The sequence below is a fragment of the Acartia tonsa genome, chromosome 2 (genome assembly GCF_053477335.1).
Source record: "Acartia tonsa isolate MP-2025a chromosome 2, ASM5347733v1, whole genome shotgun sequence".
Classification (NCBI taxonomy): domain Eukaryota; kingdom Metazoa; phylum Arthropoda; class Copepoda; order Calanoida; family Acartiidae; genus Acartia; species Acartia tonsa.
In genome coordinates, this window is record NC_137261.1 from 39,688,720 (window position 1) to 39,714,076 (window position 25,357).

Here is a 25,357-nt window from a genome sequence, read left to right on the forward strand (position 1 = left end):
GATACGAGAAATAACTATTCTTACTAAACTATTTACATATATACCTGGTCCTACATGTTACATAGTTAAGAAGATTATTCGATAGGATTTAAAAATCTAAACTTCTAAATTAATATATTATGCAAGACTAATTGTGAAAAGAGTAAACTAACGTTGTGAATATTAAAACATGATTGTGATTTTTTGGATTCAATTCTTTTGTTATAATCTTCTTGATTTAGAACTAGTACACTTGTGCTTTCTCACAAAGCATCCAGATGAGCACGGATAATTTCCCTTTCCTCCCTCCAGGGATGCATTTGCATATTCTGCACAAGATTAATTTTTTTTCCCCGCTGCAATTTTTTTAAATTTTTTCCCCTCTTTTGCATATTCTTTTAGTTTTTTTTTACACCAAGGAGGGGTTAAAAATGGAGAAAAAAAAATGTTTTCAGTCCTCTTAATTTTTATATTTTTCCCCCATTTGATTTTTTTAACCCCCCCCCCCCCCACCCCCTTTAACAGGGTCAATGTTCTGCAATATTGACCCTGTTAAAGGGGGGGGGGGGTAAAAAAAATAAAATGGTGGGAAAAATGTAAAAATTAATGTAACATATTATTTTGAAATAAATTTAAAAAGAAGAGGATAGAGAGTCGGTTGCTTGTTTAATATTTAAGCTAAGGTAAGGTGGGATTAAATTGGGTACTAAGGAGCTTTGCAGGTTTAGACTTAGGGGCTAGACATATGTACACCGCCCCGTTCAAATTTTTATAAAAAAAAAAGTAGTAAGGTTATCGGTGCTCAACTAGCCCATTGTGTGAAAGTACTACATTATGCTAAGCAACTCTGTATATTATATTTGTCGTACGTCCATGTTTTAGGATAGGATTATTATGGCTCTTGACGAATTGTTCGATGAACCAGTTATAAGATTAGATCGATAAAAATATCCTCATTAATACTTAGACAAACTGCCTAAAATAGCTTTAAAATTTATTTGTATTAAATAAGTCGTTGGTTAAAGCTTCATTTGCAATGCTTGAGGGAAAGAAACAGATAAGATTTTTAAAATAGTAAGATACGGCTGGTTGGGGTTCGGTTGTTATCTTCAAGAACAGATGCTTGGATTGTGTAACCGCTAATATATTAATAAGAATTGCTTCGCTAAATTTTTCAAATAATTGTAACAGCTGTGCCTTGAAACTTTTGAAATATTGTGCCTAAAAGACATTTTTATAATATTTTTTGTTAAATAGATATACTCATAATATTTGTATTTTTATATCTTAAAAGAATTTGACATTAAAAGATTAAAGATTTGATACTTTTTAACTGAAAAAAAAAGATTATTTTTATAATTGGAAAGTGTGATATTTTTATTTGAACTTAGAAAAGAGGTACGCAGGACTGGGCAGCCGCGACTAAGTCTCAAATTTTAACCCGCTTGCATGCCTTGATTTTTTTTACATATGGGGGCGCCATTTGGGTCAGGTTTTGACTTATACCTGGTTGTTAAAAATGTAAAAGGTTACTTCCCCGGGACTTACAGGCGGCTTCCTAGCCCTGGTTTATAGTATAACACTTAAACTTCATTTATTATTATACATCATTCGATATCAATATTTGTATGTGTTTTTTTAGCTTATTCTTAATACTAATACAACGAGATATCTTAAATAATCACTGTTCCCTCTTTATATAAATTTTTATTCTTATATAAAACTTGTTATCAAGGATTAGATATTTATTATTGTTATAAATATATATTTCTGATTTAAATATACTTAAAATAAAAATAGATTAACAGAGAAAAACAAGTTATTTCTATTATTCGTTGGCGCAAAATCCATGGAACCTTTTTTCAAATATTAATAGTTTGATAAAAAAACTACCTAGTGAAGTTCAATCTTTTCAACCAATAGCTTTAATCTAATTCAAATTATTGCCATTTTTTCCCCCAAAAGATCAGTTTGTCACTACCCGCAAAATCTTGAAACAGTTTCTGATCCCTGATGTTGTAAATAGGGACGTCCAAGCTTTTTTTACTTTGAAGGCGGTAAAATGGCCATATTGAAAATAAAATACACGTATCGTATTATGGACAAACTTCAACATTGAATCATTTAATCAATCCCTGTTTTGTTGATCCTGGCCCTACGACTCATTGGGCCAACACCACAGAAATAAATCCCAAAATTTTTCTCTTCCGAATTCGTCTAAGTTAAGAACTATACATTATTAATACATCAATAAATTATGTTAAATATATCAATTTGTTTATAATAAATAAATCTTTTTAAATTGTTATTTACTACAATAGTTGGTCTCATTGTCCGTATCATACAAAAGACGTTAAATAACAAGGTGATAACAAATAGAGGATAAAATTGAAGCGCCAAAGCTGAAATTTCTTTTAATTAAATCTGTATATTTCTTCTGGAGAATGTGATTATAAAAATACTTCTTTTGCAAAAAAGTTACATTTGTACACTTTTAGTACAAAAAATCGCCAATTATTAAGTTTTCATTTAGATTTTTATTATAATTCTTGTGTTGTTGCATGCTTAGATCTTTTCAGATGAATGTAGTTAAAAGTGAATCTAAAACAGCTCTTTTAGATCCGTCAGCTAATGCTGTACATAAAAATGGTGAGCACCCAGCCACCATGATTGAAGCAATAGAGAATGAGAGTGATAATTATTTTGATCTTGTAGCTAACTGTAGTATCACCGAGGCTATGGAGGCAAGGATATAGAATATTTGGCTTTCAAAGTCGTTTTAGGACTTTCGGTGCTTTTTCATCAAGTTCCTGTCGAGCAATGAAATCCCCATCCCGTTATTTATGAAGTCATCTTATAATAAGGGGGGAGGTAGTTTTTCTCCTATGACTAATCCCTGCTGGGGGCCCGAACCCTGCGAGGCTACCTATTACATAATATGACCTACCCTAAAGAAATAAGCAAACGAACGACTATCCCCTACTTATATTCAATTTTGTTTCTAAATAACTGTTAGGAGGGGTTCGGTGCTTAACAAGGTACTTTAAGGGAAAACAATGGACATTTTGAAAACGTATTAGTCATCTATTTTAAGTACATTGTATTCTCACATAAGTGTTATTATAAAGGGGATTGTGACGAACGAGATTATGTGTTCTTAGCACTTTCACTAATAATCTCCAGCTTTTATGGTTTACTTTACATATTAGGCTTATAATATGGATTTAGGATATAATCCAAAGTTTTATCTGAAAATCATTCTTTTTTTGTTGACTACGGGTGTTAAAAAAATAAATGGTCATTCGTCTGAATTATCTGTTGAGCTTTGCTTATTTTTATGCCGTCTTCCTTGTTTTCTCATCTGTGATAGGAATGAAATGTTTTGTTCATTATCTCATATTAGAATAATAAGCAGTTTTACTATCGTAATTACCACAGTTTTATATTGTACTACAAAAAAGCAGCTTACATACCAAACCCCTGTACTGTAAATATTTATTGGGTCAAATCTGAAAATGTGTCAAAACATTCCTCTGCATCTGAAGTTATCAAAAGCTTTGTTATAGTCAAATATACACAAATATCTTTTAATTCCATGAAAATAAGCGCTTTTAGTAATATTTACAACTTAAACTAGCTTTAAAAGCAGATGAGTACATGTCAGATAAAATGAAGTATAGAGTAGCTTTTCTTCTAAGAAATAATATTTAAAGAAATTCCTAGATAATATTAATAAATTCTTAATCCTTGTCTTAAATATGGAGGTTAAAGCTGATGATGATATAATTCTACTTGATGATTCTCCTGATACAACTATTAACAACAAAAAGAATCTAAATAAGGAAGGATTCAAGAGTCAAGAATTATTATTATTCAGACTTATTAACGTTTTTAGACTGTATTGAATAGATGTTACGCTTAAAAGTCCTAGAAATCATTATTTCAAAACATTTTATGGTAACAGAATAACTTAGTCACATTAAAAAATATTTCAAAATATCAAAAAAATCTAAATATTTCAAAAGATTTTAGAGTTGCTACTCTTTCTCAGATAACTCTTTTAGTAATTACCATGCAAAGTTTTAAAACGAAAGGAAAATTCTAACTTACCAAAATCAACTGTAGGAACTATCCGTTACTGACAGACAGACGGACTGACCATTTTTTTTAGAAAAGTCCTGCTTTTAAAAATCCATAAGAAATATAAGTAAAAGAATATTGGTTTTATTTAAAAGGTTTATATTATATACATACTAGCGGCTACGCCCCTAGAGGCCTCTAGGTGCACTTGAGGAGGGGAGAGTCGAATTTGATAACCCGATTTATTATTTTAGATTTTAAAAGAAAAAGTAAACAATAATTTTTTTTTTTGGGGGGGGGGGGATGGGTAATTTTTTCTAGGGGTGATTTTTCTTGGGAGGGTGGTGGTACCCTCCCCCGAAATAGTTATAAACTTCCCGGGACTTATGAGAAGCTACCCTGTTAAGGAGAACCCGATCGGTTCAGCGGTTAGCGGGATCCTTCAGTACAAACACACAGACAAACACACATCCTGTCACTTTATTAGAAGGATAAATACCCACTTTCTCTGAAATGTTATGAAATGATATGAAGGTTTGCTCTATCTAACCAATCAAGATTTGTTAAAGTATCCTAAGTTTTTCAGATAATAGTGTTTGTATAATCTATAATACAAAGTAGCTTGATGTCTGTCCGTCTGTCCGTCTGTCTGTCCGTCTGTCTGTCTGTCCCTTAAGATCTCGGTAACCACTGAACCGATCGGATTCTACTCTTCAGGGAATATACCTACTGGTCCTGTGGTGGTTTTAGGCTATTTTCTTGGGGGGTGGGACACCCCCAACCCCCCCAAAAATAAAAAAAAATCCAACCCCCAAATTTTTTTTTTTACATTTTTTGTAAAATCTCAGTAACTGCTGATCAAATTGGGCTCTACCCTTCTGGGAATATACCTACTGGTCCTCTGGTGGTTTTAAGCTATTTTCTTGGGGGGTGGGACACCCCAACCCCCCCAAAAATAAAAAAAAATCCCAACTTTCAAATTTTTTTTTTTTAAATTTTTTAAAAACGAAAACCAGTAATTGGGGTGGGGGAACCCCACTGCAACATGGGGCGAAGCCCCCATGAATCTCTTCCCCCCCCCCGAAAAAAAAATCAAAATATTTTTTTTTAATTTTAATTTTTTTGTATGCGAACAACCTAGGTCTAATTTTTACGAATTGAAATTTTGTGTATACAGCAAACAACCTGGGTTTAATTTGTACAAATTAAAATTTTTGTGCATAAAGCGCACAACCTGGGTTTAATTTTACCACAGAGTAATTAAACAAAGAATATTTTTTTGAATATTTCTATTAAGGAGGGTTGACTTCTTAAAACTATATAGGGCGAAGCCCCTAGAGGCTAGGGGCGAAGCCGCTAGTATTGGATAAAGCATAATTTAGAGTTAAAGTTCCTTTTGGTGCAGATTACGCAATTTTATTTCTGAATATTTTTCTCATGCACTTTTTGCATTGATGGGTAAAGTAAAAAATATTTCACGTTTCTTAACACGTGACAAGGAAGTAAAAATGCACAATTACTCATCTTTCTCAACCTTAATTTTCAGATTAATGAGTTAAGATTGCTAATATTAAAAATTTTTAGTTCTGATATAAATCAATGGCAATAATTCGCGGTATTTTACTGATCAAAATTAAATTAGATTTCGATAGTTTTTCAATTGACTTTTTTCCTGTTTTTAGGAAGCTTTATAGGTACGAATGTTTCTAAATATACTACCTAAAGTCTTTATGAATATTTTTTTTTAAGGGGTAGTTTCACGCAATGCATTTGAACTTAATTTAGTGAACCGCATATTTTTTCCTGGTTAATTGGTTAAACTACATTTATATGGCATATTTTTAAAACATCAAGACTTGAAAATCGTCTTTTTAAATTGCATATATCACAAAAAGACGATTTTCAAGTCTTGATATTTTAAAAACTACGTGGTAGAAAATTGAATTGCTTTCAAATATATGCAATATAAATGTAGTTTAACCCATTCACTAGCAAAAAATATGCGGTTCACTAAATTAAGTTCAAATGCATTTCGTGAAACTACCCCTTTTAAATAACCTGTTTAATAGGAAGTTGTATCTGACCACAAAAGAGACTCTAAAAATGAATCCTATTAAAGGTATCACCATTGAGATTAAAAAGACTGGATAGTGGAGAAGATTTCAGAACAGACACAAAAACTAAAGGCATAATATAATTAACAATTTTTAACAAATCAATTTTGTATTCAACGGATATTAAAATAGAAAAAATATAAGTTTGATGGCTCTTTTGACATCAAATTTTATATTATCATAAAGCGGGGAGGCGGATGTGCCACTTTTTGAAACCAATAGTAAAACGTGCATGATCTCAGCCCATAAAAGAGTTACAGCTTTAAAATTAGGCACAGCAGTAGCTTTTGCGAAGAACAATATGGAACTGTGAAGTAACGGCGGTGGAACCGCCGCTCCCGCCGAAAACCGTCGTTACCCGCCGAAATTTTTGTATGCCTTTTTTTGCCAAATTAGACAATTCTCTATCATCTGAAAAAAAAAAACTTTTTCTCTCATAAAAATTCCCCTTATATTTTCACGTGACACTTGCAAAATTGCAAGTGTAAAATCTTTTAAGTGTCAAGTGAAAATATAAGGGAAATTTTTATAAAAAAAAGTTTGCTCAGATGACTGTAGATTGTCTATTATGGCAGAAAAAGACAAAAAAATCGGCGAGAAACGGCGGTTCCGCCGCCGTTTCTTCACAGTTCCATATTGTTCTCCACAAAAGCAACTGCTGTGCCGAATTTTATAGCTGTAACTCTTTTATAGGCTGAGATCATGCGCGTTTTACTTTTGGTTTCAAAATGTGGCACATCCGCCTCCCCCCTTTTGAAAGAAGTTAAATATGGATTGGGAGTGGGCTAGGTTAGATCAGGTCACATTGGGCACAGGTTAGCCCTACCCCCACCCTGCCCGTAGGAGTAGGAAACCGCGGTTATCCGCTGGGTTAAAGGCTAGAGCCTTCTGCAAGGGAGAGGCTTTTGAGGAAAAGGCCTTTTAATTTGAATCTTTTTTGAATATAAGGGGGTGGGGCGGGTTTTACAGCGCTCACTAGCCACTTGGAGGGAAAGCACAGAATAATTAAGGATTGTTATCATATTAACAATGTCAGGAGACCGATGGTCGTCTACAAAAATAAGCCCGACTCTTCCATCAAGCAATGTAGGGAGGAGCTCTACTCCCCCGTCAAGCAGTGCAGCCAGAGAATCAAGAAAAGATAAGAAAATTTGCAAAAGGGATATTAATTTCCAAATTTTTTTAACAGCAAAGCAAATCTATGATTTCCTTTGTCTATACTTGTCAGTCCGCAACCCTATGGGGGAAAATGTCATTTAAATAAACCTGTTCATTTTTTTTTGAAAAAATGCATCAAGAAAAATACAACTTACTAGGTCAGTCTGTCTGACTGCTTTATAACTCAATTTGTCCGTTTGTCCTTCTTTGATTTTTTGTGTGCTTCGTTACATGTGGAATGTGGATGTTGTCATCCCAATTTTACTTACAAAACTTTAAATTATCTAAATTGGTAGATTTAACAAATCCTCTCATTAAATTTACGATTAAACACGTCAATGAAACCTTTTTTACTTAAATCTTATTTTTATCTTTGACTTAATAGTGATGTTCTTTATGTGTTTAATGAATGTAAATGTGAATATAAACCCAACTAATTTTACATAATAATACTTGGATGATTAATGGAAATTACTATTTGTAGTACCCAAACAGAAGTGAAACAAAAGAAATCAAAGGAATATTTAAGAATAACGAATACAAATATTTATCTAAAATAAGTAATGGTCACCTTCACACAAACTACCTCTTTGAGCATTAATATCCCCCCAACCACCTCCTTATATTTGAAAGAAAATAGATTAGAAAAATAGGCCGGGGGGGGGGGAGGAGTATTTTTTCTTTTGTAAAAGACAGGTAGGGATATATTCGGTACAGGGTTTTGGTCACTATCAGAGGTTAGTCAATAGATAAAGAGAGGGGGGTTGAGTGGTCAATAGGCAATAAGTGTGAAAACACCACAATCACATAATACCTAATATGTTTGATGAAATTTATATAGAGTAAGTAATAAATATTGATTAAAATGACACTTTATTCTTATTTATTTTGTTCGCAGAGTGAACCATTTTCAGATTCTGATTTTGAAAATCTACCTGACACATTTGTTCATCAGTAAGTTGCAAATTACCTTTGTAAATAAGAAAAATATTGAAAACAAAACAAGAATGTAGCTTTTTGGTCTTGCGGGAACAGATAATTTTATCAAAAATAAGTAGAAGGGGATTCAGTGCCCGAAAGGCATTTTATGGAGAGCACCAGTTAACTTTAATATTTTAATTTTTATATTTTGTTTTCAAGGAAAGGATCTCTTTCCACTGTGTATGACAGATTAGATGTGTTGGGCACTGGTGGATTTGCAAAGGTAGTTATATTTAATACTTAAGATTTCTATAATGACGGATCAACAGACTTAAAAATATTAAATTAATGAGAAATATATTGATTATAAAAAGACAGTTAGTTAACTTTGAAAAGTGTTCACTTATATTTTGTTGAGTTATTGCTGTTTTGTAAGTGCTATGCTATCCCACACCCTTAAAAAAATTTCTTTATCATAAGCTACACAATCACATTCACAATTTTATGAACTAGCCAAAAACGAGTATTAAAAGATATTTTCCCCTTCTATTAAATGATCACTAAGTAGTCTAACTCGTTAAGTCCACTTTGTGTAACAACCCCTGTTCAAGGTAAAATAAATACGCCACAGTCACCTTTTTCAACGCTTAAATTAATATAAAAAGGAAATAAAATAATTTTAAAATTGCTTTTTAGGTTTATAGGGTACGAGATAGACATACAGGGGCAGTTTATGCTGATAAATTAACAAGTTTCAATATTCTTAAGAGAAGGAGCAATGCGAAGGAGAAAATTAAAAGAGAAATCCAAATACACAAGTAGGGACCTTTTTTTGTAGGAAGTCTACTCTATGATTCACTTTGGGTTTCCGTCCATAGGTATGTCAGTAACGCTATGGGTAAATGTGATTTTCTCGGCTGATACGTAAGATAAACAGCTGAAAGGTTTGGTAAGGATTCCTTGTATCAATTAGCATCAAGTATAATTTATCTGTCGGTCTGTTGGTTATGCTTCAAAATAATTAATACTTATTTTGTCAAAAGGTTGTTTTACTTATATCATATTCTCTCTCTTTCTTTTTAATGGCAACTGAATTAACAATGAATTTCAGCTACATAATCACTTTGTCGGTTAATCATGTATTTTATATAAAATATTTAAGTATACGTTAATTTGTTTCATTCTTGATGTACACTTTATATTATCTTTAGTAGTGCAGCTACTCTGTAGTGGGGGGTTGACTGTACGACGTTCGTCAAATTAAATGAAAGTGGAGTTTACTTAGATCCACGTAAGATCTGAAATATATTGTGTTGATTCCTGTAACAACCATGAAAAGGGATAATTTATTTTCAAAGAAACATTAAACATTTTAAACGTATAAGAATCAAATTCATTATTGATTAAAAAGTATTTTTTATTATTTTTTAGGAGCTTAGATCATGCCAACATTGTCCAATTTCACTCGGTCAGATTTCATTTAATGATAAAAAAAACGTACTGAGTTCTCATACTCAAGAATTAATAAAAAGTCATGTGAATTAAACTGTGTAAGGAGCTCTATCGCCCAGGGTAATACCCAACAGACAACCAAGTCTCGATTGTACCACCTTTATCTGGAAGTCCTATTTGTTGAGTTGCGCCTGTTTTGGGCCATGGCATTCCCCCTACTCTATTTGTTATTGTCGAAAATCTTTAATAGCAGGATTAGGAACCATTTTAAACGTCTTTAATTTTTATGTTGTGTTGAGTCAAGACCTTTATTTGTCCTTTGTTTTCCCATTCCCCTATCCCTTAGTCATAGAAAAGGTCTGCTAATAAAGATTTTTAAATCATGGATGGCAATCGGAATTAATAAATCAACCAGTTTTTTTGGCCAAAGGGTAGAGCATAAAATCCGTATTTTTAGATCAGATTTATCCGCTTTGGATGAGTACGCCACTATTTTGACAATTCAATTTGATTCTGAATCCGATTTTGTGAAGACTGCCTCGGATTGTGATCCCTTTTTGAAATTCATCTTAGAACAATGATTTATTTGTATATATGCTACTTATCCACATGTGTTAATCTCTGATCATGAAGCCTTTAAAAATGAAATGTCCGTTATCAGCATTTTACAGATGAAAAATACATTCACATGGTGATGGAAATTTGCACTAATAAAACACTTCTTCATGTTCTAAGATACAGGTAAGACTTTAACAAGGATGACAACATCCATAAAGTGAAGCTGTAAAAATCAGATGAATAGGATCATTATATCATACAAAGTTGAAATCGATAGGACAATTATAACATATAAATAAACGCTTACAATCACAGACGGACATACTAGACCCTAATTGTAGAAAAGCATCGCTTTTAAAAACAAGGAGTACAACATCTATAAAAGCAAGGCTGAACGAATCTGACGAACATTAGCAAACATAGAGTATTAAAACTTTTTATATTAAAACATATTTGAAAAATTGTTTCCAAATGTTTCAGGAAGCATGTTGCAAAGTTTGATATCGATACGATGATTCTAAAATGCCTAAATTAACCATCAGAGATATTCGCTATGGACGACCGACCCTAATTGTAGAAAAGCTTCGCTTTAACGTTTTTTTTGGCTTTACACCCAAGGATTGAGTGTGACAAATGTACAACTTTTAAAAAAAAGACAAATTTGAGAAAACCGAAAGTACGTGTTTTTTTCAACAAAAACCAACCCTTAACTGCATATACCAGGATAACTATGAAGTTTTCATTATAAAAATCCATCTGTGCAAGAGATTGAAGAATTTTTTCCTAATTTTTTAATTCTGTTTATATGTACAAGCGCAGCAACCCTACATCAACCTTTCTTTATTCCAGAACAACAATTCTAGAACCCGAGGCAAGATATTATCTGAAACAGATCATGGAAGGAACAAGGTAAATCAAATTCTAGAACCCGAGGCAAGATATTATCTGAAACAGATCATGGAAGGAACAAGGTAAATCAAATTCTAGAACCCGAGGCAAGATATTATCTGAAACAGATCATGGAAGGAACAAGGTAAATCAAATTCTAGAACCCGAGGCAAGATATTATCTGAAACAGATCATGGAAGGAACAAGGTAAATCAAATTCTAGAACCCGAGGCAAGATATTATCTGAAACAGATCATGGAAGGAACAAGGTAAATCAAATTCTAGAACCCGAGGCAAGATATTATCTAAAACAGATCATGGAAGGAACAAGGTAGATCAAATATCACTCTTACTATAGATTTTTTATTATGATAAAGGTTTCGTGAAGTTATTTATATCAACCTTTTTAGAAAACCAGTGGTTTCGCCCTTGGTGATGGGTGGTGGGATTTTTGTATTTATAATTAGGGTACTTATTTCGTTAGTTGAAGTATTATAGTAACTCATTATAATCCTCTTAGCGAAGTGATTCTACCCAAAGAAATTGAACCTTTTCAATTCCTTAATTTGTGGCACCTGGGTAACAAAAGTATTTAAAATGTTGATGATGAACTTATTGATTGTGTATTTCTCCTTGTTGTATAGATACATGCATCTTCAGCAAGTGTTGCACAGAGACTTGAAGTTGGGCAACATGTTCATACACGAGGACATGACCATCAAGATTGGCGACTTTGGCCTCGCTTCAACTTTCAGGTCAGGCCTCTAGGGACACTTGCTCTAAATGGGAAAAGGGGGGGGGGGATAATCCCTTTACTTTCATTCATAGTTTTACAAAAAAAGAAGACTTTTTTTTGTGGGAGGGATTATCTTTCATGTACGATTTCTCTTAAGGGAGGGGGAGACGGTAACAAATCTTCTTGGGACCTATGTTAAGTTTTACTGTAAAGGAGAACCATATTGGTTGAGCGTTAAGGTACACAAACACACACAGACGGACATAAAGACAGTTCGACATCCTGTTATTTTAATATAAGATGTTATTATTAAGAGGAAATTCAACTGGAAGTATGTGCGGTACGCCTAATTATATTGCTCCGGAAATTTTAGTCAAAAAAGGTAAAGATAAATTCTAGTTTTCATAATTAGTTTTTTTGTATTTTTTAATGAATTCCCGTAAACAATTTTTTTAGTTAAAAGAAATTTTATATTATCTTTTCCCGTATTCCTTCGAAACCGATTAATATCCGGTGGATTAGAACCGATTCTCAGCCATATGGGAAAGTTGTTTATAGCATTGTATTATTTCCGGTTTTCTACGAATATAAACATGTAGTCATAAGATTAAAACACGTTTTTACCCCGTGCCTTCAGCATTTCGGGGCTAAAAAATGGTTTTAATCTTATAACTGTACATTTTTATATCTGCGGAAAGCTGTTTATAGTACGATGCGATAAATAACTATTCTTTTTTGAAAAGAAAATATAAAAAATAATATTTGGCCTTTTGTTTTAAATTGCATGATATTCCATTCTTCTTAGTTTCCCTCATTCAAACAAAATATTACAGGTCACGGTATAGAATCAGATATTTGGGCTATTGGATGTATGCTATATGCGATGCTCTGTGGAAATCCACCATTTGAAACTGATGTAAGTTTTTTTCTTGTTCATGCTGTTATTCTTATCCATCAATGAAAGGAGTAAAGGATTACAATTCTTATACAAAATATATAAAAAGTTTTTGCAAGATCAAAAGTTTTCCGTGAAAATTGGCCTAAAAATCATAATAACAATAAAAGTATTCTTTTTTGTCAAAGCATATGATGGTTTACAATCTCAACTCATTATTTATTTCTAAACTTTTGTTATGACCATAGTAGACTTAAACTTTTAAAAAATCATTTATCCCTATAACAGAAACCAAGTACACGAACCAAAACAAAATATCTTACATCACTGCTGGGTGGTTGCTCTCGTCCCCTTTTAGAACTTTATAGCTTAACTTTTTCTGATATTTAGTCATTGAACTCAACTTACAAGAAGATAATGGACGTCAATTTTTGCATTCCTTCAAAGCTCAACCTATCTAAAAACGCAAGGTAAAATTATTTGTTTCCTTTTTTAAAAAAAACTTAGTTAACATAGTTAATATCATAGACATTATTGACCTGATGGGGGGATTTGTTTATAGTCGGCTGTTTTTTATGATAAACGACTGAAATTTTGAATGAGAATTCTCCTTACCCATTCATTATACAACTCACTCGGTCAGTCGGTCTATTGGCTATGCTCTATAGGACACTTGAATCTTAAAGGGTTTCGCTCTTTTTCTATTAATCAGCACAGCATCTTGAAAAGAATAGATCTATGGTAGAGTTTAGATAACTGTATGTTCACTGTGTGGGGATCCTAAGCCGACTTTCAATTGGGTCTTTGAATATAAGCCAATAATGTGGGAAATATTAACACAGCCAAACTACTACGAAAGAGCAGAAAGCAGTTTGCTAGCATACGAAAAAGGTCACAACCACTGGAACCATGTAGTTGTCTAGATTATACATCTATTCTTTTATTACAATAAGGGTTGGCAATCCGGATCCGGAATCCGCCCAATTTTTGGCCAATTTTGGAATCCGAATCCGGAATCTGTTTTTTAATTGCGGATTCCGGATTCTTATTTGGTAGGCTAAAATTAGCGTCTTGAGTTTTTTCTTTCAACTCCTCCTCTTTGAAGGCAAAGATTTTCATCATTATTTATAATATCTTTTAAAATCTGGTTCGATTCTCGGAAGTGAGTTATAGAGAACACCAAGAACATTGATTTTTAGGACATATGTAGCACTTAATTTTTAAAATTATTTTAAAAATCCCTTTAAAATATTGCTAAATCCGGAATCTGCCAAAAATAAGAATCCGGAATCCGCAAGGAATCCGCCACTTTTTTGACGGATTCTTTAAGAATCCGGAATCCAAATCCGGCCAAAAAATTCGACGGATTGCCATCACTAATTACAATATACATTTATTTCTATGAGTCATCCTTTCCCTAATTTTGTTATAGAGGAATGATAAAGAAAATGTTATCCAAAGAGCCAGAATCAAGGGGACACCTCTCCATGTCAGATAGATATCAGGAAATTTTCATATATTTATAAGTTTAAGGGGACTATGCACGAATGGGGTGCAAGTAGTTTTACGCACTTTTAAGCAGCGATGTCAAACTTTTTTTATCGAATATACTAGGTTTTTATTATTTATTTGTAGATTATTGGTAAAGAAGTAAGTTCTTACAAGGTTCTTAGAAAAAAAATGTAAAATGTAGTTTGAACTATATATGTATAATCAATTTTTTTACGCTAAAGCAAAAGCTTCGCCTTTAAAGAGCTATCATTTGTCAACCTACTGTAAGTTGTGGCTTGCCATAAAAAAGGCTCTCCAATTATATCAATACTTTATAATGCATATTTTTATTATTAATATGGAAAATATGAAGGATGAGAAGAATGATTTGTTTCAACACCCATTCTTACAGGAGTTTACACCTAGAACTCTTCCTCTCTCTGCAATCAAGTAAGATTATGATAAATTTACTGGAGTAAAAAAGGTCCTTCTCTTCATAAAAATTTATTTCACATATATTTCGGAGAACACGCAACCCTCATCAGTCTATTGTACTTTAGCTGTATGTAAATCCTGATTGAATACAAATACAGTAATGGAAAAGTATATTCCATTTCTATGACATGACAGGATTTTACACAATCGGAAATTATATCTATTTGCCATACAGATTGATAATAAAATATCCCAGGACTGAAGTTAAATGTTGGGATATAATTTCTCATTAAGTAATATCCTGAAAATTTTATTTGGAGTGTATTTTTCTTCCCGCACGACCGTGGTTTCATTGAGAACAGAATTGTAAAAATATTTTTATATATAAGATATTATAAGAATTTCCGTTGAGTTTTCAAGATTATCTACTAGTCCTATTACAAGAGGATGGAATAATATATTTCTAACTTTATTATTATTATGCACTTAAAGACTTTATTACTATTGAATCTATCTATAACCCCCCTCCCCCAAAAAAGAGAGAAATTCTTTGATCAAATTGAAAAATGGAAAATTATATATTTTGCTAGGGTAAAATTTTTTAAATTGGGGAATGGGTTGGAGGGACATTTTTTTGGAGGCTGATTTCTCAATGGTAGGTTTGGATAAATTAAGGTAAAAAAGCCTTATCTAAACCTAAGCAACATTTATTTAAAGATGAACCATATTGGTCCAGCGGTTAACGAGATTATCCTGTGACTTTTTCTTAGGTCTATCCCTGATTTGGAAAAAGAAAAGATGGCGGCACAGAAAGAAACTTCTGCAAGATCAAGTGCTGTTAACATTTCTGCCAGGTAAAAAATTACCTGAACCTGAAAAAAATTCTGGTACAATAAAAAGGCCCGATAGTAGGATTTATCAGGATCTAAAGGGCCGATAAACTGAAGTACATCCCCAATGATGATACACAAAATTACCTCTTCTGTACATAAAAATTAGTTTTTGAAACGTTTGAACACTCAACTTAATTAACCAACCAAACAAAATTCACAAAAGTCTTCATTGTTGTTAAGCCAACTAATAAGAAAACGTTATTATATAACTTTGGGTACTAGTGTAATAAACAGTACATTGTGCCACTCTCCATCTCTTATGCTTAATGCAGCATAACCTGAATTCAAACTGCTAGATATTAGAAAACGGGGCATAATACAGTAAAGAGAAAATCAAAGTCTTTAGAAATGTTTTTTTTTTAGAAATTTTCAATTGCAGGCGAGAAACGAGCGAATGTATCAGAATTGGCCGTCCCGCCAGCGTTGGTTATGGCAGTCTCAACGGCGGCGCTACTAGTAGTATTGGATATGGCAGCCATGGCGGCAATGGAGGCGGGGCGAGCGTGGGTTATGGTAGTCTGTCTCCTCCTCCGGTATTTTCACCGCCTAACAATCAACATCTTGTTAGCTCCAGCATTCGACACAGATTTGGCGCCTTTTTTGAGAAGCGTGGCAGGTAGGTTTGCCAATTGTAAAGTTTAAAGGGATAGTTGTATGAAGTGCATTTAACTAGTTTGATTGAAGGCATGAGTTACAAGAATGACGTATAACATATAATTTTGTAATTCAATTAATAGAAATCTTTGAGGCACCACCAAAATACTCATCATACTGATGTGAAATCAGGACAACTATATAAGTTGCATACCTCCCAAAAAATATGATTTTCAAGACTTTATATTTTTTTAAATATGCTGTTCACTAAATTCAAGCCTAAATGAATTTCGTGGAACTATAATTAATTTAAAATATTAAGATTTTTAAATGGCAATCATTTTTGTATTAGATTTATACAACGAATGATTGAGGCTTTAACTTTGATTGTTGACCAGGCAATATTTACATTTATGTAATCTTTTTTCATGACAGATTCTGTGTAAAAATATTATACTTTTACCTTTTATCTTCCCATTTAATAACATTAGGACCATATATTTCACTTATTACTGTAAAAATCTTACTTTTAGCTGCTGAATTGAGGTTTTTTTAAACTTTACCTAATCTTTATGGACACGTTCTCTTATACGTTGGCTTATAAATCTTGATTGATTGGTTTATAAAACTTTTCAATTTAGTTTTAATCTTTTAGTTATTCTTTTAATCATTATTTTCAATTTATCGTCGATTGTCTTATCCTTTGGGATCCAATAGGAATATTACAACAGAAAATATAGGAAGCATTGTAACTTTTAACCTTAAACCTATATATTTATTATTTAATAGCATTTGTTAAATATTGTAAATAATGTGCAGCAAAAAAGCAAGACAAGTCCAAACGGAGCGCAGCTATTCCATACATTTACCTTTCCCACACATGGTTCAAATCACGGGGGGAGCATGCACCCTCCTCAAAACGTCTACCCCCAGCTGCCTATTTTTGTTTCAAAGGTAATGTTTTTTTTTATAAATATTAATAATGAAAGCAGCGCAGCTACTCGATAATTAGAGTATGTAGTAATGTACATACATTTTATATTGTTCATAAAAGAAGGTTTTAAATACTGTTTTTATATTATTATCTTTATATAATTTCTTGAATCATATTGTTGCTAATATTGTTTTAACAGCAGTATCTAATTTTACAACTTGATGGTCAGAAATACTATTGGTATGTTATTAACCTGACATATGCAGACTGGCCAGAGTGTACGTTTTGTACGTTTTGTACGTTACGCATCGAATCTGTGTACGTTCTGGACGTTATTTTGATATGTGTACGTAACGTATTTTGAAATTTGTATTTTTGTACGTTTTACGTTTTTTTTAAAAATAATAAGAAGCAAATATTAGCAGAAAAGTAATTTGTATGTTTTGTACGAAAATTTTAACAAAAACTATAGGTGTATTATAAAAAATAAATTCAATAATATCTTAAATTTTCATAGAACAAAAATATGTAGGTAAAATATGTGATATATGTATGTTTTTAGAACTTATAGTTTAAATTTATGGATTTGAAATATATGTTTTATAGATATAGTTTAAAGAATCGAACAGAAAATGATATGCAGTTGACTAATTTCAAGTCTAAATGCACTTTGTGCAACTAACCTGTAATAGATTTTACAATAATTTTTTTCAAATTCTTTATATATCTACTTAGGTAAATTTTCCGAGATATCATATGGTGCTCAGTTTAGGATTAAGAAGTCTTATTTTTTGGTATCTTCAGTTTTTAAAGAATAAGAATCAAATATAAGTATAAAAGTATTTGTATATGTATTTGTATTTGTATAAAAAGTATTACGAAAATAGTATATTATTTATAATACAAAGTAGAATGATGTCTGTCTGTCTGTTTGTCCGTCTGTCTTTTAGAAGCTTAAGATCTCAGTAACCACTGAACCTATTAGGTTCTACTCTTCAGGGAATATTTTAAAGCTATTTTCGTGGGGGGTGGGACACTTAAAGCTTTTTACTTACTACTAGGATTAGCGGCTTCGCCCCTATCCTCTAGAGGATTCGTTCCCTCCTTCATAGGATCGTTTGTTCATAATTAGTAAAAAAACGAAAAAAAGATATTGTGATGATTTTTTTTCATTTAGGCCCCACCCAGCTTATTTGCATTAGTTTACAAAAATAAATTAAGGGGTGGTTATTTTCTTGGGGGGTTGGGTTTTCCACACTCCAAGAAAATAGCCTAAAGCCACCACAGGACCAGTAGATATATTCCCTGAAGAGTAGAACCGAACCTTTTCAGCTATTACCAAGATCTTAAGCTTCAGACAGACAGACATTGTTTTACTTTGTATTAAAGACTAGTATTTTCTGAGATCTTTAGCATTAGACAAAATAACCATATATCCTATTACTAGCGGCTGCGCCCCTAGCATCTAGGGGCTATATATTCGAAGGAATATGAAATGTCAGAAAAATAGCCTAAAACAATACCCAGACTTATTTCTAAAAACGAATAGCCTAAAACCATCTCAGGGTATGTAAGAAGCTTTACTGTAAAGGAGAACCATATCGGTTCAGCGGTTAGCTAGATCTTTCGTTACAGACAAAAAAGCATAAAACACTTTATATATTAGGATATGTATAATCCTCTAAATCCTTTTTTTTCTGTAGCGAAGAATCTCGTTAACTGCTGAACCGACATGATCTGGGAGAGGTTGTAGGCTATTTTCTCTGTCCTTCCATATCCCTTCGAGAACCTGTATTCAAAATGGTAGAAAAATAGCCTAAAACCATCTTGGTAACTGAGTGAAGTTTCCCTGAAATTGAAATCAATCGGTTCAGAAGTAATGAAAATCTTAAGCATCAAACAAAAAACTTACTACTTTATATAATAGGATATACTTAGTACGTAATAACAGGATGTATGTCTGTCTAATTGTTTGTTTGTACCGAAGGCTCTCTCTCAACCGATATGGTTCTCCTTTACAGGGTAGCTTCTTATAGGTTCTAGGAGAAGGTACAACCACCCTCCCAAGAGAAATCACTCTTAGAAAAAAATAACCACCCTTCCCCTATTTTTTCTTTCTTTTTAAAATTGAAAACAGAAATGGGGGTGGTCTAATCCACCCCCCACCCCTTCTCACTAGAAAAATTATTAGCGAAGCTACTCTATAAATACTTTCTCAGTCCGTTATGCCATCGGAGAAACGTGATTTTCTTGGCTCTTGTTTTTTGATTAAATAAGTTCACATCCTACATATTTTCATTGAGATTTACCTTTTGGTTGGGGTGCCAGATCTATTCCTAGATTTTCAAGTTTTTGTGATTTTCTCGACTCCTATTCAAGATAGACGGCTAAAATTTTCAGGAAATAGATAAATTCACATTCTACATATTTTCAAAAAGTTTCTTTAAGGTTTGTCTATTTGTTGCAGTGCTAGATCGATTCCTAGATGTATAGGTTTTTATGATTTTCTCTACTCATTTTCTTGATGGATGGTTGTAATTTTCAGGGATTGTATAAGTTTTTATTCTCAATACTTCCACTTTGTTTCATTAAGATTTGATTATTGGTTGGGGGGCTGAATTTATTTCTCGATTTTCACGTTATTATATATTTTTTAAAAGGTTTTGTGATTTATTTGAATAAGTTATATGCTTATTTTTTATGACACTACTCTATGCCTAGTTTATTTAATTTCCCAGATTTCCATCCATAACTTTTGAGCTTAGCTACTTAAGGATGTTGTCATCCTTGTGTTTTACTTTTTATTTTTAAATAAAAAATATAAAATTGGGTGTTTGAATTCAACTCCCCCTTAATCAAGTTTCTCTAGAGGCCTCTAAGGGCGTAGTCGCTGGTCCTTATAATAGGATATACTTTGTACATAACTAGCGGCTTCGCCCCTAGCCTCTAGGGGCTTTGCCCCAAGAGGTGATCAAAAAAAGTGTAAGGTGAAATTCGTAAAAAAAAAATAAGGACCAAGGAAATCTTTTACAAAGGAAATCTTCCACAAAGGAAATCTTCTACAAAGGACTAAGGATATCTCCTACAAAAAAAGGACCAAGGATATCTCCTAAAAAAAAAAAAAAAAAATGGGGGGTTGATTTTTTTTGTTTTTTGGGGGGGTGGCCCTGAAGAGTAGAATCCAATCGGTTCAGTGGTTACCGAGATCTTAAGGGACAGACGGACAGACATCGTTCTACTTTGTATTATAGATAATAGGATGTCTGTTTAATTGTACTAAAGGATCTCGCTAACCGCTGAACCGATATGGTTCTCCTTAACAGGATAGCTTCTCATAGGTTCTTGGAAGTTTTATAACTATTTTGGGGAAGAGTATCACCATCCACCCTTCCAAGAGAAATCGACTTTAGAAAAAAATTACCTCCTCCCCCCAAAAAAGAACTTTAATTGCTCACTGATTTTTTATAGTTAAATTTTTCCAGATGTCTATATAAAACTTTAGAGCTTCGCTACTTATGTATGTTGTTATCCATGTTTTTTTCTTTTTAAATCTAAAATAAAAAATTGGGTTATTGAATTCAACCCTCCCCTTCTCAAGTGCCCCTAGAGGTCTTTAAGAGCGTAGGCGCTAGTTCTCTTTAATAAAGTAATAGGATATCTTTTGTCTGTCAGTCCGCTATGGTGTCTCTCCGCTAGTAGACTTAAATGTTTTGATAATAGGTAACTAGGAAAATATAAACATCATTTTTATTAGGAATGTACGTTTTGTACGTTTTTTAACTTTTTTTATGTATGTAACGTATTTTTTTTGCGTACGTTTTTGTACGTTTTTTATTTTCAAAATTGGCTGGCCAGTCTGCATATGAAATAATTTAATTGTTTAGTGGGTTGATTACTCGAACAGATTTGGATTTGGGTACCAGTTGTCCAACTATGCTGTGGGAATTGTGTTCCAGGACTGTACTAGGATGGGATTAACACCTAATAGGTTGGTATAACCTTTCTATTTTTAAATAAAATTTTTACCACAAAGTGCCATGTTGAGCACAAAATCCCCCCCCCCCCCCCTGTTTTTTTGGAATATTAAAAATAAGGTTGGATGGTTAGTGCTTCGTTTGTTTGTTTAATTATTACTTTAGGTTTGGTTATGTTAGGTTGTATTGAGTACTGGATAGGCCAGCAGGGATATGACCCCCTTTATTGGGTAAGACAATAGGAAAAAATTACCCCCCCCCCACAAAAAAAAACTAAATTATGAGGAGGGGGGTCGTTTTTGTGTTGGGCAATCCCTTTGAAGTAAGGGCTTATTTTCAAAGCCTTTAGACTTGAAATTCAACCAATAATTTAAAGTACTTAAATTTGAGTAAAAATATTGATGGCTTTTATGAAAAAGCCATTAACATAAGGTTTAACTTTAGATAGATTCTACTTAATATTTCTAATTATAATTATGTAAACAAAATTTAGGAAGACGTTGGAGTTTTTGGATATGAAAGGCAGGGCATTCACCTATCCACTTGATGGACCAAAGCCTGCTTATACTGGGGTGAGATATTTAACTGGACAGAAACAAGAGGACATTGAAAGACAATTCATATTTCCAAGCTTCTAAAGGCAAAAGTGGCCATCTTAGAAAACGCCTATTACATATTTTGAAAAATAGGCGTTTTGGAGATGTCCCTTTATTCGCTGTACACAAAAAAAAACTTTACAAAATATAATTTTGGGTAATGTTAAGATTAAAAAGAAATATAGGAGTACTGAAAGGAAAGTTCCCTGCGGGGTCAGAGCTTCCCGCATGGGCAACAAACCTATTTTTAAATAGTTGAAAATAGGGGGTGGTGGTCACATGGTTATTTTGCATATGAATATGATTAATATCAATGGATGAGTTCGGAAAAATTGTTTATAACTACACTAAAACATTTATAATGCTTTCCTGTAAAGTACAACCCATTTGACTCAGCAATTATTGAGATCTTTAGCTTCAGACAATATCTTACTTCTTTATATGATGAATACAAAACGAATAATTCTTTCCTATCTTATATTTTTAAAGGAAGTTTTATTGAAGGTAAAGGAAATGACAATGCGAGTGAAAATACTTGAGAATGTGATGGACTACATGGAGAACCACCTCGCTGACTGCGGAGCTGCAATCCAGGTTTGATCTTAGCAGTTAAGTAACCTCTTGGTTGTAGGATTTATCGATTTTACTAGCGGTTTCCCTCTAAATGCCTAATCGAGCACAGAACCAAACTTATTCTAAAGTTAAAAATAAGGGGTGTACTGTGGATAGATTTTTTCTTGGTGTTTACCCGGATGCTGCACCAGATGTTCATTTACTCTAATAAAGTGATACTCCCGGCTGGTTGATCTAACAATTTCCCCCATCAAACCACCTCTCCTCCACTGGATGAACGAACTGACTAATAAATTGACGACAAATTTTCCCATGTCAATTCAACCACGTATTCCAATTCCTTTGTTATAAAACTAGCCAACTTTTTCATTGAAATTTTGTTTTAGGGGGTTGCAAATGTATCTACAACAACTGGTAAAACACTTGTACCCCATGTCAAGAGATGGGAAAGGTATTAATACGTTTAAATAGGCCTTTTTTGTAGTGACGCTACTCTAATAGTTCACTTTGTCTGTCCGTAACGCTATGGGGAGATGTGGATTTCTCGGCTGCGATTGAAGATAAACAGCTAAAGCTGAAGATCTCAATAACTACTCTTTTTTTCGGCAAGCTTCACGGTAATATCCTCTTAGAAATTAGATTCACAAGCTCCTGTAATGATGTTAGGCTATTCTTTTCAGATTTGATTCTTGGGATGGTTTTAAGCTATTTTCCTAGCCTCTTTCTGCCACTTCAAATACAGAGGGGCGTATCCGCTAGTAAACTATAAATTGCTAACAAAGAATCCTTGAAAACAAATGTTCAATTTCAGGAAAAGGTTGAAACAAAACTTAAAACCTTTTCTGTTAATTAAGGAGAGGTGATTGGATTGCAATAGAGCTTAACAATCGGACAATTCAAATCAACCATATCACCCATCATTCAAAGGTTACCTATTCTAAAGTAATATCAACAAAATTTTGACATTTTTTAAATAGTGATTTATTAAGCAACAAGACATGCCTTTATACACATGATGTCTATGTTTACTAAAAAGATGCAAAAAGTCCATATTAACAATTTTTTAACGTATGTGATTTTACAAAAAAGTATTTTTCTTTCTCTCCATTTTAAGCTTCTTAATTCTAATTTTAGATGTTTATGTGTATTTTGATCAATACGTCTTAAAATTTATTTGAATATGATCTAGATTGTTGGTTTTGAGTGCAGTGGGGATTTGTACCTGACTATTCTGGAACCAAACCAGACTCCTCTCACATACTCACTCATCTCACTGCTCAATACTAACTGTCCTCCCAGGTAATAGAAATTTACTTTTACTGTACTATTCTGGAATATTCTAGAACATAATAAATCCTTTCACATATTCACTCATCTCATGCTAAATACTAACTGTCTTGAATATTTTAGTACATAATTAAGCCTCTAACATACTCTATTATCTCACTGCTCAATACTTGCTGTTCTGCTAGGTAATCGTATTTTACTTGTAGTAGTTTTTTTTCTGGAATATTCTAGAACATAATCACACATCTAACATGCTCTATTATCTTACTGCTCAATAATACTAACTGTCCTGCCAGGTAATAGGATTTTTCTTGTACTAAACTATTCTGGAATATTCTAGAATATAACATGCTCTATTATCTCACTGCTGAATACTAACTGTCTGTCCTGCCAGGTAATAGGAATTTACTTGTACTAGACTATTATAGAACATAATCAGAATATGCTAGAACATAATCACACCTCTAACAAACTCTTTTATCTCACTGCTCATTACTAACTGTCCTACCAGGTAATGGGGGTTTTACTTGTACTGGACTATTCTAGAACATAATTAGAATATGCTAGAATATTCTAGAACATAATCACACCTCTAGCGTGCTCCATTATCTTACTTCTCAATACTAACTGTCCTGCCAAGTAATATGATTTTACTTGTTCTGGAATATTCTAGAACATAATCATACCTACTTACCAAACTTTTTTTAAACGTCGAGAATCCAAGAAAGCTCTACTTGTTTTAGTTTGATGTACTGGCTGACAAGTGCCCTAGCAGAAATCAAGAACCTCACAGAGAAAGAATAAAAGACGGCATTTGTATTTTTTTTGAAAGTTTAGGATAGAAGGTTTTGAGAATCGTCACTTCATACACTAAGTTCCATTTCAGTTATATTTACCCAAGAAGAACTAGTCTTTTAAACTTGTCAATTTTCGTAAAAGACCATAAACAAGATCTAACATTTTTTTTCTTTAAAAATAGCCATTTCTTTCAAATTAAAATAATAAGTATTTTTTTAAGTAACATGTGATCTCGCTAAGCTGTTACGCTTAAACAATTGTGATAATATAAGAAGCTCAATATCTGTATTATAATTATTTCTATGAGAGCTTTTGTTGTTTTTAAGTCGATATTTTAATTTTAAAGAAAAGTTGTATATTTTCAACAATATATCCATGTACATCTATATTTGTTATGTATTTTTTTCAGAGATAAAATGAAAGTCAAGACAATATTAAGTGATAACAGAAGAAAGTAAAAAAAGACAACACGTGTTTTCTGCAATTTTGACATTTAAAGCCAAATTTTTATATTTTTACTGCTTTCTAGTCACATTTAAATGGTCCCAATAGTCTTTAGAAAGAAATTGTTTTTCTCGCGTTGAATCCTCTGTAGAATACAATTTTTGGCTGAGCAGTTTTAACGAATAAAATTATTGGTATAGTATGAACTCATTCATTTAAATTATTCCTGCAGCTTTCGGATATTATATTTATCAATGTTTTACATAATTAATTCATACAGGGTGGCCACAGACTTTTTTTTTAAAATAGCATAAAATAGTATGCAGAAAAAAAGTGAATAGTATGCAATAGTATGTACAATTTCCATAAAATAGTATGAAATAGCATGCATTTAAAATAAAATAGCATGCATTTTAAACACAATAATGTGCATTTAAAACAACTTAATGCCTTAAAATGCAGACAGAGGAGGAAGGGGGTCTTCAGGTGTTGATTCTTGATACACTATAGCTCATGCCTCTGACAGCTTTAGTCCAAAAAAAAAAATGCTCTGATGA

At 32.7% G+C, this 25,357-nt stretch overlaps 1 protein-coding gene across 3 annotated transcripts; it reads left to right on the top strand.

The window, feature by feature from the left end:
* The first annotated feature begins 706 nt into the window (after positions 1–706).
* On the top strand, positions 707–24,773 carry LOC145311818 (serine/threonine-protein kinase PLK3-like). 3 transcript variants are annotated; one of them, XM_080150809.1, is made up of 29 exons: positions 707–1,377; positions 1,542–2,723; positions 3,744–3,818; positions 6,176–6,245; positions 7,210–7,331; positions 7,814–7,847; positions 8,228–8,285; positions 8,472–8,535; positions 8,949–9,070; positions 9,684–9,720; positions 10,366–10,445; positions 11,112–11,171; positions 11,795–11,905; positions 12,201–12,268; positions 12,720–12,802; positions 13,172–13,251; positions 14,214–14,284; positions 14,644–14,722; positions 15,478–15,561; positions 15,980–16,216; positions 16,547–16,592; positions 17,014–17,148; positions 21,013–21,116; positions 21,596–21,674; positions 22,203–22,292; positions 22,658–22,722; positions 23,126–23,198; positions 23,461–23,570; positions 24,302–24,773. In XM_080150809.1, exons 2-29 carry the CDS (start codon positions 2,541–2,543, stop codon positions 24,360–24,362), a joined length of 2,481 nt encoding a protein of 826 aa, XP_080006935.1. In that variant the 5' UTR covers positions 707–1,377; positions 1,542–2,540; the 3' UTR covers positions 24,363–24,773. The 3 variants fall into 3 exon arrangements, with proteins under 3 accessions (XP_080006935.1, XP_080006933.1, XP_080006936.1); XM_080150807.1 differs by lacking the exon at positions 707–1,377 and having other exon boundaries at positions 1,458–2,723; XM_080150810.1 differs by lacking the exons at positions 707–1,377; positions 3,744–3,818 and having other exon boundaries at positions 1,458–2,723; positions 6,179–6,245.
* Positions 24,774–25,357: the final 584 nt, after the last annotated feature.

What these genes read in the sequence shown, in the direction of transcription:
- LOC145311818 (XM_080150809.1), top strand. Translation starts at nt 2,541, where the DNA reads ATGCTTAGATCTTTTCAGATGAATGTAGTTAAAAGTGAATCTAAAACA. An exon ending in AAGATAAGAAAATTTGCAAA is followed by an intron (nt 7,332 to 7,813) that starts AGGGATATTAAT and finishes ATTACTATTTGT; the next exon opens with AGTACCCAAACAGAAGTGAA. An exon ending in ACATTGTCCAATTTCACTCG is followed by an intron (nt 9,721 to 10,365) that starts GTCAGATTTCAT and finishes GTCCGTTATCAG; the next exon opens with CATTTTACAGATGAAAAATA.